The sequence below is a fragment of the Sarcophilus harrisii genome, chromosome 4, assembly GCF_902635505.1.
Source record: "Sarcophilus harrisii chromosome 4, mSarHar1.11, whole genome shotgun sequence".
Classification (NCBI taxonomy): Eukaryota; Metazoa; Chordata; class Mammalia; order Dasyuromorphia; family Dasyuridae; genus Sarcophilus; species Sarcophilus harrisii.
This window is the reverse complement of record NC_045429.1, coordinates 14,157,021-14,178,795: the sequence shown is the minus strand read 5'-3', so window position 1 is coordinate 14,178,795 and position 21,775 is coordinate 14,157,021. Positions and strand designations below refer to the sequence as shown.

Below are 21,775 nucleotides of genomic sequence, written 5' to 3'. Positions count from 1 at the left end.
AGGAGAGAGTGAATAAGGAAGCATCGGCTCCGGGAGGAGTGGATGTGAGGGTGGAGGCCAATGGTGGAGGAGTGCGCAGTCACTGAAAGAGGAGCTCCTTTGGGAGCAGGGCAGAAACTGTCATCCTCAGGTCGCTCTGGCGGGGGTGACCATGGCCAGTCGGGGTCATTTATTTGTCTCAGGGCCAGGTCAGCCACCCCAGCCCATCCTCACCCTCACCCCATTTCTCTTTAGCATTTTACTCTTTGCACACTGTCAGTCATGAAAGGCGGATCCATAAGCCATGTCTTTTGCAGTCCATGCTACCTATTGTAGCCATTTTCTATACACAACTTAAGGGCTCCAGAAAACAACCCTTTTGGATGTGGTTTCCTGATGGCCTCCAAGTCTGCTGAGAAGTGGAACTGGTGACACTTATTCCTCTCAGTGGATAGAAAGACAGATCAGGATTATGCTCGAGGGCAGGAGGTTGGCAGGTAGGAGAGCTGCTGTTTGGAGCTGCTGCCTTGATTTCCCCAAAATACTGTTCACTGCAACTGAATGCTCACTTTTGGATCTCTTTCGCTCTGATTGGATTATAAGGTTTGCAAGATGGTATCTCACAGAGCCTGAGGAAGAATCTAAGCAGATGTGTGGCTTCTTCCCTTCCCACCAGCAGGGTGACGGGTAGAGGCTGTGGTAGAAAAAATTTAATCCTCAAGTTGAAGAATTTTTAAATCCTGTTTTTAAACTGAGATTCTAAATGTGTCTAAACCAAATTACATGGAACATTAGAAAGACAGCTTAAACTTTCCCCAAACTTTGTGACACCAGTTGTGGACAGAAGAGCAAGGGAGGCCCAATGGGTTTGTCTCGGGGACGCCCACACTGATTACTGAGAAAACATGCTCGACAGCCCCGCTCTCCCTCCCTGGCAGGCGTGGCTGCTGGTGTCTGATGTCATCAGGGTTTTGGTCACCCGAGCCAAACACCCGGTCCATCCTGAAGGAGGCCCAGGACCCAGGGCCCAGGGCCATCCGCGTCTCGGGTGCGAGGGCCTAGGCTCCTTCCCACAGTGGACGCTCCGCCCGTGTGGATGGAGAATCTGGTTACTAGAGTCATCAAGCATGGCCCTTGAAGGGGAGAGGAAGCCCTGAAAGGACTGAGGAGGGGCCCTGAAGCCCTTGGGAGAGCCCCAGGTGTGGTGCTGCCAGGGAGGAGGTGGGAGTCGCCAGGACCTGGGCAGTCAGGGTCAAGGTAGTCAGGGCCCAGGCAGGAGGGGCCTGTAAAGTCATGGCAGTCAGGGCCCACACAGTCAGGGTTTGGACAGCTGGGACCAGGGCAGTCAGGGCCAGGGTAGTCGGGGCCTGTCAGGGGTGACATGGACATGGACAAGTCAGCGGCTCCAGGGTTGGGGGGAGCACATCTTCTGGGTGGCCCCAGCCAAGCCTCCCCTGGTTCTGAGAGGTGACCCACAGATGGGATGCCTTGTCCCTCTTCTCATCCCTGGGCTGGCTGGGAAGCTCCTCCAGGCCTCAGAGCTGGGATGGGAGGCAGATGCCTGCAGGAACAGAGGGCCCGGAGCCATCGGCTCTGGTTGGCAGTCAAATCCAGGGTGACTTTTAATTTTAAATGTAAAAAAAAAAAAAAAAAAAACAATATAGGAAGGGTTACTTTCTGGACATTAGTCCTCTTAAAGTGTGAGATGGAAGCTTTTAAAAACTGGAACTTGCTGGAACCTGACTGCCAGTGACATAATCCATCTTGATTACACGATGTAAGTTGGCAGCTAGGTACCGTAGGGTTGTGTCTAAATATAGTGTGGCGAGTTTCTTATGGTTGGTTGGACAATATTTTGAGAACTGACTTAGCCTGTAATAAACGGAAATCAATCTGAATTATAAATTGGTATTTTTTTTTTAGTTCAAAATCTGCTTGAATGAACAAGCATACAGCCTACAATTCTAAGTGAGTCCTAGCATTAATTTAATTTTAATGTTTATGTAATTATTTTAGTGATCAAAACAACTGCATAGAAAAATTTAGTGTTGGATGTTAAGATGCTTTCTTCTCTGGAGCCTGTCTGCTACCACAAGTCCCACCTTTCCACCTGGTTTGGGGTTTCTTTGGCATGAGGATCTTCTGGAAGAGGAAACTCCCTCCACTGTTCAGGGTAGCACCTTCTGGGCAGCTCAGACCCTGGGGCATCACCCGGCAGAATCAAGAGGTTGGGGGCTTGCTTAGGCCACAGAGTGAACTTGAGCCCACAGCTGCCCCCTCCTCCCCATGGCAGACCACTCATGTCCTGGTGTGTTTAGGGAGCATGATCCATGCACTAAGATCCACTGTCTGGAATGATTTCAGCTAATTGGAGCAGAAGGCGAAGGCCTGAAGGTGAGGGCCGGTCTGGGGGGGGGGGTGAATAGTTGGAGCTGGAGTTGGGAGGAGAGCCGAGTCTGTCTGAACCTAGCAGCCGTTCCCAGAGCTCTCAGAGCCTGCATCCCTCCCCTGTAAAATAGAGCTCAGATCTGTCCCTCCTCCTCCAGGGCTGTTTGGGGACCCTGTAGTCTGGGACCACTGAGGCATGTGGAGGCCGTGATTTCTGGTGCCTGGAGGGGCCAGGGATGGAACTGGAGACTGCGTCGCACCCAGGACAGGGGCCCAGGACGGTCTCCTGCAGGCCAGCATGGCTGGAGTTTGGATGCCGGCCACCCCGGGGCCTGGGCAGCAGAAGGAAGGGCCTCCACAGCAGGCATGTGAAGGGAGAGGCCTTTCTCTTTCGGCTCCTTCTCTGTCCCCAGCCTCCGTTGGAGGAACCTGCCATTCCTGGGAGGAGCCCAGAGGAGGAGCTTAGCCTGGCTTGTGTATGAACCGCCGGGATAGGGAGACTAACTGGTTTTCTTGGGACCAGTCACATCATGTGGACTCGTCAGATAAACCCATCGGTACAGAACTAGTCGCCATCGAGATGATTTTGTTTTATGTCTGCCTCTGTTTTATTGAAGGACTTAAGACCTTCCCAGCTTTGTGTCATGGAAGGAACAGTCTCAGAGTTTTCCTCACATAATCTGACTTGGTTGTAAACCTCGTGATTTAAATACAGGGTGTCCCCAAAGTCTTAGTGCAGTGTTAGACTATTGGTGCTGAAAGCTGTACTAAGACTTTGGGGACACCCTGGCTTAGACTAGTCATGTGTGTTTGTGGTCTGTAGTCCGGCTTAGTTGTACCCCTGCAGATGAGAAAGTGGTGGTTACTCAGGGCCTATTTAATGGGAAACAGAGGAGGAGAATCTGGGAGGAAAAGGAGGATGAAGAGGGGAGAAGGAATTAGAGGAAGAAGAAGGGAAGAGGAGGAAGGCTTTTTAGGCAATACGAGGAGGTTCTGTAAAAGATGCTAAGGGACAGCATATAGAAACTGTTGGGACTGCAAACTTTTGGGGGGCATACATTTCCCTTAATCTCAACAATGACACTGATAATGAATAATTAATAAAGCAGATTCGCGTGGAATTGAATATATGTAATGTAGTGATGTAATTCGGTGCTTTGCAGAGGGCAGGTTCAGAAAGGTTTTGTTTATTTGAATTTAAGTCTGAGAAACAGGAAGCACGGCTGCGTTACCCATCCTAAGTGATGGTTCCCGTTATGTAAAGCCCATAAAAAGAAAATATGTCGCTTTCATCTCCTAAAGGAGTTTTTTTGTTCCTTCCGTTGCAGTCATTTCATTGTCCTTCTCCAAAAAAGATGTCGTTCAGAAAAATGGACCCTAGTTGTACTGTAGGATTCTACTGTAGAAACATCCAAGACTTTGAGCGAGCTTCGGAAGAAATCACCAAGGTAACGGTCAACATTTGTTTGGGACCTGACCATGCTTTAAATGCTGCGGCACCAGAATGAGTGACCCTGGGGAAGGGGGAGAGGGGGGTTTGAGGGATCACCCCTTAAAAGCTGCGGGTGAAATTTTTATGCTATTGAACCGTTCTCCCTCTTCTATGTATATGTACATACATGCACACATGTTAACAATATTGGCCGAATTGGTGATGAATTGCAAAAAGCAAATAGAGAAATATGGACCCAAAAAAGGTTTTCTTTTCAGGGGGGAGACCGAGAGCCACCTAGAATGACCGTGGAACTATTGGGCCACTAGGTGGCACTGTTGAAATAAAAATCTTTTCTGCCAACTGCTGCCCTTGTGCAAGCAATTAGATTATATTCCATTTGAAGAGGATTTTAAAAGGGCAATCCCTTAGGGGTAAAGGAAAAAATTAATGAAGGATTTGATCAAACCAAATTGTGCATTATTTCTTGTTAGTCCAAGTGCTTCTTTGATTTTTAAAAGAGAAAATGGTATTTTTGGATTCTGCAGGATTAAGTAGGATTGTTACCTTCCAGTAAACTTCCCTAATCAGATCTATTTCATTTAAAGGATATTTGAAATAGGTTTATCCACCTTCTTCTCATTAGCTTTCAACTTGCAATTTCTTTGGCCTCTGAGTACTGCTACGGCGTTTTCTGAGCGGTAACGGCCAGTAGTCCTTATGCTACCGAACATCAGGAGAATTAGCTCAGTGGGAGCCAGGGCTCACAAGGACAAGGGCCCTTTGATGGCAGGTCTTTACGGGACTTTTTAAAAAAACAAAACATGATTCTATTTTTGAAGTTGAGTTTAGATAGAGTAGTCAATGGCTTATGAGTCATTTTTATTTCCAATTAACTTTTAATCTGAAAATCGGCTCTGAAGATACAAAAACATTTTTTAACGGCAAGAAAAATAAAATGACTAAAGTTAAAGCCAAAGTTTCCTGTAAGTTATGTTTAGTTTACATGACCTGCCATGTAAAAGAAGGAATTTAACATGGACATGACAGAAAAATGAACGAGGAGAGGAGAAAATGAGATATGTGAGAACCTTTTCTTAGGCTTCATTTTTCAGTTGTCTTCCCTTTCAGTCTCTTTTCAAGATGGCAGGCCAAGAACGCGGAAATGTCTATTTTCCCGGTTCTGGTGTCTCCTATTTGACAGTATCCGATAGAGTCTCTATCTAAAACTATTAGTGAATGGGATTGAGCTTTTTTGGTTGTTGTCTTGATAGGACTGAAGCAGATGTTAAAACAAAAGCACTTACTTAGATAAAAATAGTGATAATAATAATAAAAGCTAACATTTATACAGATGGTACTTAAGGTTCACAAAGTGCTTTCCAAATATAATCTCTTATATTCACACAACAACACGAGGAGGTAGGGGCTATTATTATTCCTTTCTAACAGATGAGGAAGCTGAGACAGACACGTTAAGGGACTTGCCCAGCGTCACCCAGCTGGGAAGTGTCTGAGGCTGGACTGGAGATCCAGGCCCGGCACTCTGTGCCCTCCGGTGCCCCCCTTTGCCAGTGTAGACACCGGGATTTAGAAGTGGGGCCCCCCGCCTTCCTCACCCACCTCTCAAGGTCAAGAGGGATCCTTGTAGTCCTCGGCACAAAAAGCAGACGACTTTCCCCTTTATGTGGTAAAGCCATTGTTACCCCATGTGTGGGGCGTAACTTCTTCCACTAGACATGTGTGTACGTACACACAAACACCATATACACACATAAGACACACATGAACACACAAACACCACACACATAGAGGTGTAGATACATGGACACACAAGCACCATATACACACACAGAGAGACACAATCACCACACACATAAAAGTGTAGACGCACAGACACATGGACACACAAACACCACACACACATACACACACATAGACATATATACAAACACATAAAGGTATATATACACACACAGACACACAAACCCCACATACACATATTTAAGTATACATACACACATACACCCATGGACATCCACATATACATATTTTATATACACACATTCCTATTATCCTTTAATTCCCTAGTTTTGGCAGATTATATTCTCACTTGGGAAACATAACACAAAATAAAGAGCCCTGGGTGAAAGGCTGTGCAGTGTCTGTCCCTTGCTCCCTCAGACTCTGGCTCAGCTTCTGCACCTGTAAAATGAGGTTAATAATCTCCACCTCTACCACATAGGAGAGTTGTAAGGACCAAATGAAATAATCTCTGTAAGAATGTTTTGAAAGCGGTGAAACACTCCATAATTATCGTCGCTGGGTCCAGGGGGAGAGTCCACAAGTCAATGAGATTTTTTTGGCCTCCATATGTAAATTGATGGCTTGGACTCAGTGACCTCTGAGATCTTTTACATCTTCATACAGCAAAATTTAGAAAGTTAGTTTTTTTGTTTGTTTGTTTGTTTTTTTGAGGCAATTGCGGTTAAGTAACCTGCCCAGACTCACACAGCTAGGACGTGTAAAGTATCTGAGGCCAGATTTGAACTTGGCTCCTCCTGACTCCAGCACTCTCTGCACTATAGCTCTATTCACCTAGCTATACCTCAAGGATGTTCTTTTAAGAATGGATAACAAACTCTGATCTACTGCTAGGGTCAAAGCAAGTAAGCAATCTGACGTGAGAAGGAACTGTGTCTGGTGACTCTCTCCCCCTTGACTCAAGATCTGCTACCAGGTCCAGAGCCTGAAGTTCCGAACAAGCAGGCCCTTGTGCTTTTTCTGGAGGGATGCCATTGGGTTGCCTCACCTTTAAAAAATTATTTTTACCCTTGCTTTTTACATCCTCTTGAGTTTTGAATTATTCCTTTCCAGAAAAGCCACCCTTTTTTTATGGAAAAAAAAAAAGAGGAATTAAAAAACCCCAGCTCAGCACAAATAGCACAGCATCCACATCTACCATTTTGTTCTATAGCCCCACCTCTGCAGAGGAGGGAGAGTGGCACCTGCTCATGTTTCTTTTGGGGTCATGCTCAGCTGTTCTAATTTCACAGCACGCCCATTTTCTCCACTTCAGTTTTTGGCATCGTATCTGTCATTTCCTGGTTCTCTTTCCTCTGCATCAGTTCACAGAAGGCTTCCCATGCTTCTCTTCCTTTTTATTGTGGGATTTTTGCACCTAGCTCATTCTTAATAACATTTTTTCATTCAGCTCTAGTCCTAAAAAGTTCAGTGATACTGCATTTCATACACAAACCACACTTTGTTTGGGCCCATTCTTGGGCCTCTATTTTATTTCCAGTTTTTGCTACTTCAAAAATGCAGCAATCAGTGTTTTGGTGTATATAGCTTTCCTTTTTATCATTCCTTACCTTGGTGTAAATACTTTATTTGGACTCTCTAAGCCAAATGGAAGGGACATTTTAAATTACTTTCTCAGCATCGTGCTAATCAAGAATGCCTTACTTTTAATTCATTTGGGCTAATGCTTAGTAGTTGGGAAATTTGTAGAAAGGCAGAAAGCAAATTAAGACATCAGTTGAAGGTAGTTATTATTTCTCTAGGATCAGCCAGCTTCTCAGAAGAAACATAAGATGCACAATTCAGAGAATCTGCCCCAAATATTCACATGGAAGAAATTTGTGGCCAACCTGTGCAGAACCTTCCGAGCTCGTGTTGGTCTGATCAGCCACAGCCAAACACACTAACTGGACTTTAACATAGTGATACTCTTTTTGTTCTCTTTGAGAGTGAAAGAGCAATCAGAATTAGCTAACTTATATTAAGGAATAAAATTGTTCAATTCGAATGTGGCTTTTGATAATGATATTAAAAATCCATTGTCAATGAATAACTTGACCATTAGAAATAGAAATTTCATAGAGTTCATCCAAGTTCATAGAGACATAGAACCTCAGAGCTTGAAAGTACTCCAGGGATTACCTTGGCTGGACTGCTTTCAAGGGGGACCTTTCCACAAAAGTCTTTGGTGAGTGGTCGGTCATCAGGTTGGTTCACATAGGCCTCCGTTGTGGAGACTCGCCACTTATGGAGAGAAGGCCATTCCCATTGTGCCTCTGCTCTGAATGTTCGGGGTCATGGTAGCAGACAGTTAAGAAGACAGAATTACTCCTGTTTTGCTTCTGTTTTATCTGTTAATCAGAAAGATCTGGGTACTATAAAATACTGAGAAATAAAAGTGGTTCATATAGAGCTGAACCTCAAGATAAAGAAGAATATAATTAGAAAACTTGGGCATCTATGACTTAGCCAGCCCAAACCATGAGCCCAGACAGATCCCCTTTTGGATTGTGAAAGAATGAGTGTGTGTGGTTGCTAATGACTGAGGTTGGCCATCTTGAGTCTCATAAGAGGAAGGAGAAGGGGATTGGGAGTAGTAACCAATGAGTTTGACTTCCAGTTGTTGGCAAAATGAAACTCTTATTGTGGGATGGCCCGTGACCATCAGGAAGATCCTATCTGAGATCACAACACTCAACATGGTGTCATTGAGAAGATGGCAAGCTTAGCAAACCTCAGGGTCACTGGATGCTAGTCACGGACTCTCCAGCAGATTGTTGTTAACGTCCATCATGCTCTTCTTTGGGGAAGAAATGGAGAGGTTTTAGGCCATGGATGAATGTAGTCAGGTAGATTCAAGCCTGATTGAGCGACTCTGCTGAGGGACAGTTAATGTTTTGATGCTGGTGAAGAGCCTTCAGGGATTGTTGTTGGCTAATTATATTATAATAAAATATTGCCATTTTATCAGTGATTTGGGTTAAGGCATGGGTGCCTCCTTATGGGTCACCCACTTCTGTGGCAGGTGAAAGATAGCTAGCAGTTTAGTTAGATATTTGTCCCAAAGGTGGGAAAATTGACTGGTAGTTTTAGATTCTACCAGAGTGAGAATCCAAATAACCAGAATGGAAAGAAGCATTTATATATCACCTACTGTGCGTTGGGCATGGACAGCCATGTGGCCTGGAGTCAGGACGACCCGAGTTCAAGTCTGGTCTCAGATACTTTCTACCTAGGTAACCCTGGGCAAGCTTGTTCACTCTGTTTGCCTTAGTTTCCTCAACTGTGAAATGGGGAAACTCTGGAGAAGGAAATGGCAAACACTGTAGTATCTTTGCTAAGAAAAGACAACAGATAAAAACCCTTAGGGTCATCCAGAGTTAGACATAATCCTCTCTTTTTCTTGCTTTTCTTGTTCTTCATGTTGTTCTTGTTCATGTTCTTTTTCTTCTTGTTCTTTTCGTTCTCCTTCTTCTCTCTTCCTTCTTCTTTTTTACTTCTTCCTTCTTCTCAGTTGAGATAAGTGACTTTCCTAGGACCACACAGGTAGGAAGTGTTATATGTGTTAAGATTTGGACTCAGATCCCGCAGGCCCCAGGCCTGGGCTCTGGGCACTCCTGCTCAGTTCTGGTGCTGGTGTTCAGGAAGGATGCTGCTGAAGGAGGCTTCTCAAGCCCTGGGAGAGGAACTGGGGGGATGATTAAGGGAGAGCATGTGAGTTGGGGAGCATGAGTTGGCTCAGCATGAGGCTGAGTCTGCTCCATTTGGTCCCAGAGGTGCAAGCCATGAGGCTTCTCTCTCCTCGGAGTCTCTGGGGCTCAGTGAGGGGCTCCCAGGCTGACCAGGTGCCTGCAGGTGTGTCCAGGTGATCCTTCAGTGGCATTTGCTGTCCCAGGCACTGTCCTAGGGATCTTGTCCATCAGCGCCCTTCCCAACCTTCTGGACCCCCAGAACTGGACACCTGAGAAGCTTCCTTTGAGCTTCCCAGGGTTGTTCTGTCACCTGGTGCGTGAGCCTCTGCTCTTCTGTAGGGTTTCATGGAGGAGTTTCTGGGCCAGTCTCCCCGGTGCTCTGGCAGCCTTCTGTCCTGGCTCCAGTGGCCTCCCTCAGCCTCCCTGTGGGCCATCCTCTGCTCAGGTCCTGGGAGCTTCCTTTGGAGCTTGTGCTGTCCAAGGTGCTGCCTCCGTCCTGGAGCGAGCACACCTGGAGGCCAAACATGAGTCAGAGCAACAGGGCTCTCCCTCCATGTTTTCCTGTGTCACCTTGGGAAGAAGCTCTCTTTCTATTTCCTCAGCTGTAAAACAGGCTTCTAAGGCCCCTTTCCTCTCTATTCTCTGTCTCTGTCTTTCTATCTCTGTCTCTCTTTCTCTCTCCGTCTCTCTCTTTCTCTCTCTGTTCCCCTTCCACAGGAGTCCCCTCCACACGGGCACTTGTCCATTCAACTCCCTCATTCCCCCAGACTTTTCTCTCTTCTTTTGTGGTGACTCAGCTGGCTCAGACATGGTCCATCTCCCTAGAGATCTGTACGTGGGCTTTGAGCGACTCCTGGGGCTAGACTTCACATGGCCTCTTCTTCCTTTGTCTTTTCTATCCACGAGTTCTCCTGTGTCACAAACCCCCTTTCTTAGGAATCGTCCAAGAGTCCCTGAAGGCATCCACCCCAAGGCCCTGCTCACCTGAAGGCATTATTCTGGCCCTTTGGAAGCTCCCTTGCTCAGCTTTACCTGAAATTGTGAGAAAATGCTGAAAAAGGAGGACATCTTTTTGGTCTTAGAACCAGATGAAATAGGAGGCCTTGTCCAACTCTAAAATTCTGTGATCTTGTGAGTAAGGACTGAAAAGTTTATTGATTTTAGTGATTTAAGAGTTTGATGGCTAGAATAATATCAGGAGAATGATGTCACATTTCAAAAGCCACATTTCAAGGGGTCAAAGGGTAAGTGGGAGGTAATAACGTGGTAACTTTGAAGTGACCTGTGTCTGGTTTGAACAGTGTCCCGCTGGATACAGTTCTGGTGTGTGCTAGTCTGGAGTTGTGGAAAGGACATTGGTCTGGGGATGATGGTTGCTGAACAAAACTGGGTCATTTCTTACTACTAATTAGCTGTGTGACTTTTGAGGAAGAGATTTTACTTCTGAGATCTTGATTTCTTACCTATAAGTCTGTAGATTTTCCTTACCAACCCTATCTTCAAAGATACGCTGTAAAGAATACGTGATGAAAAGTATCGTTTTGATAATAAATCCACCATTACAAATTTAAGAAAAAACAGCATCCAAGTATAAAATTGAAAGAAGATAGTTTTAGGAATAAAGGGCTAGATACAAAGAAGGGATAATATTAAATATATTATGAAGATATATCTATAATATATAATGATATATAATATATTGTTGGAATCTTTACAAACTGTTAGCCATTGGAGTTGATAGAGACAATAATTATCTAATTTGGCATGGTTCAACATGATTGATTTGATCTTAGAAAGAGATATTTTGGGCCAGAACTTGAAACAAGGTACTAAATACAACTGATGGAAACAATGCTTGTGTTCACACCTTTAGAGAGCTCATAAGTATCTAAGTACTCAATGGAGTTCACACGTTTGGGAGAGTCAGGGTTTAGAAAGAGATATCCGAATTCACACCTCTCTTAGGGCCAGAGAGCACTCTGGGAGATAATCCAGAATCCCTCTCTCTCCAGAAGAAGGAGTTAACCTTTGGGAGATCATATATATATATATACAGGAAGCTCTTAGAGCTTGGGGGAGTTTCTTGGAAGAGTTTTTTGGGGAACATCGACTGGGGTTGGAGACAGAGCATTCTGGGAGATATAGAAGTCTATTTGCCTCACTTGGAGATTGAGAAGCCTCAAGTCGGAGTTGAGCTGGAGGCGATAAAGGACAAAGCTGCAAGATCTCTTGGAACCAAGCAGAGAGATAGGCCTCTGAGCTAACCGGGCTATATTGAAGAAAACAATAAAAGATCTGAACTTTTGTCACCTGGCTGTGTTTTGGAAAAAGGACATCAAAAAATATATATTTTATATATGTTATCTTAGTATATATGTATATATATAAAATGAAGGTAGTTTTAGGAATAAAGGGCTAGATACAAAGAAGGGAAAATATTAAATCCTGTTTCTATTATTGAAATTCAGTCTGAAAAACACTTAGGAAATCCTGAAATCCCAGTGTGCTTCAAGAGGAGGTGTCCATTATATTTATTCAGATCTGGGTTGGAGTCAGTGGTTTCCTTTCTGTGAATGGACTGATCATTGAACTGCTCTGAGTCTCCCTGATATTTTTCATAGATTTAGAAAGGAAGGGACTTCAGAGGTCATCTTGTCAACTCTTGTCCCTTTGCAGATGGCAAAGCTAAGACTCAGAGGGAACCTCAGAGAGGCCTCCAAAGTCAGCTCCATTTGGGTCCTTTCCCAGGATTCTTGGTTAGCAAACAGCCCCAGGGCTACACTGGAACATTTCCACTGCTACATGCTGGATGCATTATTGTGGTAGGTCCTGCTGGAGGAGAAAATTTACTCGCTGAGGTTTCATGCATTGATCATTATAGGAAGTTTGAGGAGCAAGCCTGAATCATTGAGTACTACTTGCAGATATGTTTGGGGTGATGTTTTTGGGATCTCAACTTTTTAAAAAAAATACACATTGCTTTATGAATCATGTTGTGAGAGAAAAATCAGAACAAAAGGGAAAAACCCATGAGAGAGAAGAAAAAAAACACGCAAAAAAGCAGGGAACACACAACATGTTGATTTACATTTATTCTCCTCAGTTCTTTTCCTGGATGCATTTTCTTTCTAGCCAAAGTCTGTGGGGAGTGCTTTGAATCACTGAACCGCTGAGAAGAACCAAGTCTTTCCTAGTTGATCATTGCAGTCTTGTGGTTACTGTGTACACTGTATTCCTGGTTCTTCTCGCTTTGCTCAGCATCAGTTCATGAAAATCTTCCCAGACCTTTCTAAAACCAGCTTGTCCTTCATTTTTTATAGAATTATAATGTTCCATTACCTTCATACACCACAACTTGCTCAGCCATTCCCCCTTGATGGGCAGCCACTCTTTTTCCAATTCTTTGCTGCTGCTTCAAACATTTTTCCCTCCTTTATGATTTCCTTGGGATACAGACCCAGTAATGGCACTGCTGGGTCAAAGGGCATGCAGAGTTTTGTGGTCGGATTGCTTTCCAGAATGGCTGGATGTTTGGGGTGATGCTGACAGAAGCTCGTGACACATTTTGGACAGAACTTTGGTGGAGTGGAGGGGCAGAGGGCAAGAATAACCTGGGGGTGGGTCCTGCTTTGTGAGCCTGGGATATCCTCAGTGTGATGATCCCAGAAGAGTTGCAGCTTTCTCAGCTCACCATGTCTCAGCTGCCTGAGCCCTTTTATACAGGCAGGAGCTGGGGCGGCTGATTCTGTAGCCAGGGTCTTCTTTTTGTTTGTTTGTGGTCTTTCTCTGGCTCAGAACTCTGTCCTTCTGCTCTTTACGTGCCATTCTTATTCTGTAGGCTTTATTGGGCCATCATATCTGCCTAGCTATTGTTCTAGATTCTGTCAGGGTAGGTTTTGCTATGTAGCTGAGGAAAGGGGAAAGGAAGGCCCTTTGAGCCCGAGTCACATAGAGGGTATGAGGTGGACCCAGAAGCCAGGGCTTCCTGCTTTGCTCCTGCATCATGCTGCCTCCTTTACTTTAAGAAAGCGCACAGAGGAAAGTTAAAATTTACAACAAAACCCATGAATCCTGGGACAGAGAAGATTTCCTGTAATGTCTGTGTCCAAGTTCCTTGAAGATGGAGGAGCATAGAGCTAAGAGCACTTGAATCCTCTGACAATTGAAATCAATCCAAAATGAATAAAAGCTTATTGGAAATTCTGATAGCGGCCAAAAGGGAAATGCGATTTGATTTACAGAAGTAAGACTCAGAAATAAGACTCCTTTTGGGGAGCAGATCTCTGCATTCAGGGGAGCATACTGGCCCAGTTTTGTATTCTGGAGATTAAGGATATAACTGCTTTTCTGAGCCCCTCTGATCTTCTGGTGGACAGAGACGTGGCTGGAGCAAGGGTGGCTAACAGACACAGGAGGGGTGAATGCTAATCTGTACTGGGGTCACTGCGGGCCATGTCATGCCCTAATCTTAAGAATTCCCTATGGCATTTTAATCAGGTTGGGGCTGCCCTGGGGAGTTATGGCTGGGAGCATGGCAGGCTCTTGGGGACAGCATTTCATTTGAAAGAGACCTGGTTGTAGAGGTGCCGGGCAGATGGGGGCCAGTAAAGCCAGGGAGATCTTAGAAACATGGGCCCCAGCATGAGATAGGAGAGCATGGAAGGGCCTCTGCCCTGGCCCGACCACTGCTCGGGTATCCTGGGGTGTTCTGGAAGGACTAAGGGAGAATCTGCAGACAAGAGAGCCCAGGTTGGTGCAGGGGGGCCCAGAGGTGGGGCTCCTTTGGAGGCAGAAGTGGCCGGACAAGCCTGCCTCCATCTTTGTTTGCTGTGAGGCCCTGAGCAAGTCCTTTATGCTAAAGTAGGGTGGTCGAAACACCTCCCCTGTAAGGCTGCTGTGAGGTTCAGCTGAGATTCTGCAGACCTTATGGAACTGTGTGCTGCTGTTTAATTAACAAGTTAACAAGCATTTATTAAATACCTCCTGTGTGCCAGGAACATAAGTGTTTGGGATACCTACAGGCTGTGTACAAAACAACCTGATTTTTTGGGGGTCCTACTACCTGAGAAAAGCAGGAAGATCCTCTTGAAGGAGGTGGCCCCCTAAGTGAGCCTTGTATGGAAGCAGGAGACAGAGGCGTGAGGGCAATGGCTCGGGAAGGGGAGTGTCAGGGATGTGCAGCAGGAAAGACCATGGGCAGGGAACCTTGGAGAGAGAAGAGCTGCAGCAGCTGGGAACGGAGTGGGGGCCCTGCCAGCCTTTGGACTTGAATGCCTCGTCATGTGTTAATGACAGTTATTGCAGGGCTGAGTCTGGGAAGGCTCCTGTGTCTCTTCATTATCTCCCAATGTTGAACTTGAGAGATCTCGGCAATTTCTGCCCTGGTAGCTTCTCATCAGGGCTCAGCCAAACCCAACAGCTGATGGTGGTGGCACCCAGTGGGTGTGGCAGAGATGGGCATGGCTCTGAGGCCTCGGGGCCTGGCACACCAAGCTAGGCATTCATGTGGGAGCCCCTGAAGTTCAGCTTGAGCTGGATGCGGTGTCCCTATCCTGGAAGATCACCCTGCCTCAGGGACATCCCCAGGCCTGCCACATCTTTATGGCTCTTCAGTCTTCACCCCGGACCTGGACTCTCTTTTCCATGCTTCCAGGAGGATGCCTTCTCTCCCTTCTGCTTCTTTTTCTTTTACGGGTTATCTTCCCAATTTTGAACATAAGCTTCCTGAGGGCAGGGACTGATTTTTGCTTGTATTAATATTTATGATTCTAGTCTGGCTTATAGTTAGAGCTTTATAAATGTTTAACTTATTGAACTAGACTCAGACTAAAAAAAATTAAGGAATGGCCTTGGGTAAGAATTTGGGCTCCACTGGAGCAATTGCTCATAACTAAAGGAATCTGAAGCTAGAAAAATCCATTTCCTGTTTCTCCACCTTTTCCTCCTCTGTCAGATTCGGGATGATCCTTCCGCTCTCTCCCTTCCAGCTCTGAATCTGTGATCCTACATCTAGAGCAGTGTTGTAATTTCTCGGGTTTTTTCCTATTTCTGGACCAGAGGAAGGCACTAACCTGTGTCCAAAGTAGAGTATGAGCTCTTACATCCCTGACGCATAGTAGGCACCATGTGCTCATTCATTTTATGAACATCATTTTCACTTAGATCTGTTTGTCATCCTGCTCATTCCCTTCCCACTGCTTTTGGTCGGTAGGGCAGGAGATTTCATTGTCAAGCACCACTAGGTAAAAAGAGCCTTTTCTAAACACTTTGCCCAGCGACCCAGGCTTTAAACTTACGCCTTCAAGTTTATTGGACTCAGAAATCATACTTATGAGCCAGACTTTTCTTGAACTTGAAAGAAGTCCCATAAGCAATGATTGTTGCTGGCTTTCCCCTGTTTCTGAACATTAGATACTGGATTTTTATCAATGCCATGAAATGTTCATAAAATGGCAATAACTTTAGCAGAATCACAGGCATATCCTTGGACTCGGTGGCTAGAAGAGGAAGAATCCTTAATTAGATACGAGTATTTTTCATCCTCTGTCCCCAGTCTTTTATTTTTTTCAAACTCCTGCATATTTCTGATCTTCCTCTTCAATTATTACTTTTCCTTTCCTCCTCTTTTTTTTTTTAACCAATAAGGTGTAATTATAATAGATCAGACTAAAGTGTAAAATAGAAAAGCATTATAAAAATGGTAGAATCTGATTTTTATTTTGTTTGATTTTAAACACTTGATGGTTTTCTAAATAGCTCTTACTACCCACATTTCTATTTCATTGATCTCATCAAAGTTATTTTTTAAATTTTAGATTATCTATATGTGTTGCACTATGTGCATGTTTAATTAAATTTTAAAGGGAGTAATAAACAAAGTTTTAAAAACATTATTGAGGATCTTCTGCATGGCATGTTAACATTTTAGGAAATTGAATTTCATCCATTGAAGTGGTCCTTTTTTTTTTTTTTTTTTTTAAACAAATCACAATTGAGGTGATCACAGCCAGTTGGTTTTCAATATTCTTTTTTTCCTGTTCAGCCTTCTTTCAGTTAAGAGCGTGATTTCTGTTGTTAATTGGGCTTCGGCGGTTAGTCTTAATTCAAATCTTGCCTCATATGCTCATGAAAGTTGATTGATTTTTCTAATGGAATTTGGTTTAACTTGGAAGATGCTGCTGAATCAGTTAATGACTATTTCCGAGGCGGGCAGGCTATTGTCGTAGGCTCCTTGACTTGTGAACACTTCAAAACAGTTCCAGGAAGTACAAATCTGTTGTCCAAATGACACAGGCCTCAGTAGAACCGTTTGTTTAGGATGACTTCAGCCGACTGTTTGCACACACTAATTATATCAGTTATAATCTACTGGTTTATGACAGGCATTGCAGGAGAAATATTCTCAGTTACAGAAACAGTGACCCTGTGAGGGAAACCGTATCTGAAGGGTCGACACGTGAAGGACTCGTGCCTTGTTCTGTCTGGCCCTGGACAACTGAACCAGGAGCAGTAATTTGAGAAAGAATCTCCAGATGAAGAGAAAAATAAGGAGCTCTCTCTCCATTTTGGGTCTTCAAGCAAAGGCCGGAAGGCCATAGGCCAAGGAGGCTGTAGGGAAGGGTTCTGGTTTGGGGGATGCGTCTCCCGGTGGTGGGCACCTCTGGGTGCCAGATTTTGGCTGGCTGCTGCTCCTGTCCAGAGGTTTTAGTGAGCAGGGAGCGAGGGCAAAGCCGCCACGAGGGCCGATTGCATTCTTCCTTGTCAATTAAGGGTATATTCTTTGTCCTTTCCACAGGTACTGAAAGCCTCCTCCCGAGAGAAATACCCTTTATTTACTTTTGTCAAGGGTCATGCCAGAGACTATGATTTCACATGCACTCCAACCAATGAGGACGACCTTTTCTCAGAAGATGAAAAGAAAAGATTGAAAAGATTTAGCACAGAAGAGTTTGTCTTGCTCTGAGGACATTTTGCATCAGAGCATTTGTAGTCACTCGGAACACTTCTTTGAAAATAAAGAAAAAAAAATAAGAGACCTACAACACAGAAACTGATCTATTTTTGTAAATATTTTAGGGATTTTTTTTAACGTTCTTTCACAAAAGAGCATTTGAAAATAGACATTTTTAAAGATGTGTATATTTTGGAAAGCGACCTATGAGAGAATCTTTGTTGCTGATGAACGTCTGGCAGTCCTGGCTAATATTGCAGAGTGGCTGGTGGATGATCTGTGTGTGTGTTTTCCAAATGAATCCCCCACAGTCCAATAGATCTGGGACCCGTTTACTGTGAGCGGCCTGGGGGTTTGGTTTTGCCCATCTGTGATCCTGGAGCCCGAGGCCGCCACACGCCATCTGAGATTTAGACTCGTCTCGCTGATGGACGAGACTGGACAATTAACCCCTGATGTCTCCTAGCCTTCCCCTCCACATGTTAATGCAGCTAAAGGATCCATCCAGGTGTTTCTTGTTCAGTCTGAATAGCAATTACTCACTGTAACGGGGGCAATTATAGCGGCGGAATTGAGAGTTAAGATACTACTTAGCAGTATGATTTCATAATGGCCACTCCTTCAGCTTAACATGAAGCCTTCTTATGAGAGGTGACTGAAATATTGGCTTTCTCCCCATTTTTAAAGAGCGATGTTATTAATATTAACTGCACCCAATCAAGCCAGATAAAGTCAATTATTACATGGGAACGATGTTTGTTTCCTGCCTCAGCCATGTAATTTTATTAAGACTCTGCTTGTGCTGCTGTAGCATTACAATTTAGGCTGAAAACCTGGAGGGGAGAAGCCAGTAAATATCCTTGTTTGGGAGCTGTCCGTCTTCTGGTCTCTCGGCTGTGACTGTAAATCAGTGTGCATTTGTGTGGGTGTTCAGTCATCGAGGTTATCTACCAGGTAAATCTTCTTTAAGTAGTAGTATGCTTTCACTGAGAGCAAATCTGTGATTTAAAAGTACCAGTGCTATTATGGAGCCAGGATTGTAAAACAAATGTGTTAATAAAGATGTGAGACCATTAAATGCCTTTGCTTTGGTTTTAATGTTGGGATTATTTTAGTCTTTTCATTTGAGAGAATCATTTCTCAAATGAATCCTGTTGATTTGTAATAAAGGCAAATAGTATTATTGCTCTACAAGCAAAATATTAACTTTTTATGGAGCTTCCATGGCTCAGTGGAAAAGCCGGTGTGTTTGTGTGTCCCCTGAAGTCGTTTGATCTCTGATCACAAAAGTGACTTGTTTGTCTACAAAAGCCAGAACACCGACTGTGTGGGGTGGAGTGCTTTTAGTAATAAGACCGATGCCACATTTTGGAGTGAAGATGGTCTGATGCAATAAAGAAAACATCCTAATATCCCAGATCGTTCCTTTGGCCAGCAGAAAATTAAGCCAAAGAACCGTAGAATTTCGGAGCCGAGAGGGACTTCGGTAGCCATCTCGTTTAACCCCAGAAAGGAGTCCTGACCACAACAACCGAATGGTTGTTCAACCTGTTTTGGAAGGTCCCCACCTCCCCTTGAAGCTGCCCGTTCCTTCTCTGGGGAGGTCTTTAAGCAAAAGCTTGACCATTTGTCAGGTTTGATATGTTGGGGATTGAGTTGGACTAAATGGGAGCCTTCCCACTCTTAAAAATTCTACAATTCCACTTTAGAATGCTCCGATCGTTAGAAATCTCTTCCCGAGATGAAGCTTAAATTGAGCTTTTTGAACTTCTTCCCATTTCTCCTCATTCTGTTTGCCCTCTGACACCAAAGGGAAGAAGATTTATTCCTGTTCCACATCAGGGCCTTTCAAGTACTCAAAGGCAACCATAGCACATCCAGCCCGAGCCCTCTCTTTTTCAAGCCCAACAGCCACATTTCCTTCAATGTTTTCATTTGGAACGGACCCAAAGCCCTTTGCAAATCTGGTTGCCCCTTCTGGACACTCTCCACTTATCAGATCCCTCCTAACGTCTAGTACCCAGAGTTGAGCCTGATTCCTACAAGACCTTGCATTTCAAGATCAGAAACAATGTGTGCTCAATTTTCACAGCAGGGCATTCCCCACAAGCTTCTATTGCTTTTCTGTTATGTCACGGCTGCCCTGGTCACATCCTCAGCAGTAAACTCATCAAACAAGTATGTCCCTGGGAACTCTGGGGCTGATTTTAAGATCTCTCCATTAAAAAGTGTCTATGACTCTACAGAGTGGAAAGAGGATGCAAACATTGCAGTTTATCTAATATTTCGTTATTGGTTTGTGTTGGGGTGTAGGAGGCGGTGACATTGCGGTCTGAGCAAAGTTATTTCATTTCCTTCCCTCCCTCCCTCCTTCCCTTGTTTCCTTCCTTCCTTTCTTCCTCCCTCCCTACCCCCTTTCTTTCTCCCTTTCATTTCTGTCTATCTCTCTGTCTCCCCCCCCCCCCAATATTTTCTTCTCTCCTAAAGGCTTCTAAACTTCCTATACCCTTTCAGCTGAAGATCTTAACATTTTCCTGAGAAAATACGAACCGTTCAGTGTCAGCTCCCATTTCTTTTCATTTCAAAATCTCTTGACATTAACATCACTTTCCACCTATCTCTAACAAGGAGATGTCTCTTTTTGTGGAGGCCAAGCCTTCTAGATGTTCCAGTCAGACAATAAATAGTAATGACCTACTGTGTTTCGGGAACTGTGATAGAAGTACAAAAAAAGAGATAACCCCTCCCCTTCAGGAGCTTACTATGTAATGGAAGGGGAAAGAATGCAGATAAAAGAAAACTGAAAAGGGAATGGGAAAAGTTTTCCTTCCTCTGGACCAAAGGAGTACAAGTGGGTGGGAAAGGAAGAGATGGCTGACTCGGGTGCCCTTTTTAAATGGAGGTTTTAGGAAAAACCCTTTGACACGTTCCAGTAAGATGGCAGAGAGTTCTGAGGGTACTGGTAATGGATGAGGATCAAGACTGGTACAATCTTGTAGAATGATGAGGTTCTCAATAAAATGGAAAACTTCCATGATAGAGAAATCCAGACTAATTCAGACAAGTGGAAAATGGAATTGACCCTTAATCCCATCCCTTCCAGTCTCTCTAATTCGTTGTAATCTCAATTGGAAAACTGTTTCTCTCTAATCTTTAACCTTTCCCTATTTATTGGCTGCTTTCTCACTGCCTCCAAACATGCTCATCTTCACAGCTTTAAAAAAATTCTTCAGTTGGCTCTATCATCCCTTCAAGCTACAGCCTTTATTTGTCTTCCGTTTTCCAGCCGAGCCATTGCCTCTTCTCTTTCCTCGAGCCTTTGCAATCCGACTTCTGATCTCATGTGCTGACCCTCTCTCCACAGTTCCGTATGATCTCTCAATTACAAAATCTGATGGCATGTTCAGGCCTCGTCCAGAATTCTGGGCCTGCTGCACTTGACACTTGTCCACCCTCGGGCTGGCAGATATTTCTCTCTGGTCACCACCCTGTTGGTTCTCCCTTTCTGACTACTCAGTCTCCTTGCATGCCCCAAAATGGTGAGTTTTCCCCAAGGTTTTTCCTGAGATCTCTCCCTCTTCCATTTATTTTTCTTGGTGAACTCATCTGTTCTTAGGCATTCAATTATCACAGCTGAGCCTGTGACTCTCAGAACTATGTGTCCAAGCCATCTACACCCAAAGAGAGGATTGTGGGAGCTGAGTGTGGACCACCACATAGCATTCTCACTTGTTCTTTGCTTGCATTTTATTTTCTTTCCCAGTTTTTTTCTTCTTCTTAATCTGATTTTTCTTGTGCAGCAAGATAACTGTATACATATGTATACATATATTGGATTTAACATATTTAACATGTATGGGACTACCTGCCATCTAGGAGAGGGAGTGGAGGGAAGGAGAGGATAATTTGGAACAGAAGGTTTTGCAAGGGTCAGTGTTGAAAAATTACCCATTCATATGCTTTGTAAATAAAAAGCTTTAATTAAAAAAAATCAAGAGAAAAAAAGAACTATGTGTCTGGCCCTTGACTCTCTCCTGGGCTTCATACTTTCATTATTCATTGTCCATTGGACATTTCAAGCTAAATGGTGTATCAGCGTTTCAAACTCCAAATATCCAAAGTAGAACTCATCTTTCTCCTCAGATCCTTTCCTCTTCCCAACTTTCCTATTGCTGCTGAAGGTCCAACCATTCCAAGTCTTCCAACTTTGTGATCTTGGCGTTCTCTTTAATTCCCTGTGTTTTCAGTCATTTGCCAGATCTTGCCATTTCTACAAGCTCACCATCTCTAGCATCCAGTCTCTTTTCTCCACCTACCTGGTTGTACCTTAGTTCTGGCCAGCCACTTTTTACTGGCTGAGCCAGTTGTTGCATTCCAGCATGAGCATTTACTTACTCCTTGGAAATCAACAAATATCTTAAATCGGGCTTGATTTATTTTTTATTTTTTAACTGGGCTGAAGAAAATGTTAACAATAACGCAGAGTTTCCTTCTTTTCGGAGTGCTGGTTGTGAAATATTTACCAGCATA

The 21,775-nt window shown here is 44.2% G+C and overlaps 1 protein-coding gene across 6 annotated transcripts in view; it reads left to right on the top strand.

Annotated features, from left to right (window-relative positions):
• ATG4C (autophagy related 4C cysteine peptidase) overlaps positions 1 to 18,319 on the top strand; it is a 67,488-nt gene extending 49,169 nt beyond the window's left edge. For all 6 annotated transcript variants that reach the window (XM_031968985.1, XM_012547558.3, XM_023501671.2 and 3 more), the window contains 2 exons: positions 3,696 to 3,815; positions 17,090 to 18,319. In XM_031968985.1, coding sequence (XP_031824845.1) covers positions 3,696 to 3,815; positions 17,090 to 17,257 — 288 coding nt within the window. In that variant the 3' untranslated portion in view covers positions 17,258 to 18,319. The remainder of the gene's footprint in view (positions 1 to 3,695; positions 3,816 to 17,089) is intronic.
• Positions 18,320 to 21,775: the final 3,456 nt, after the last annotated feature.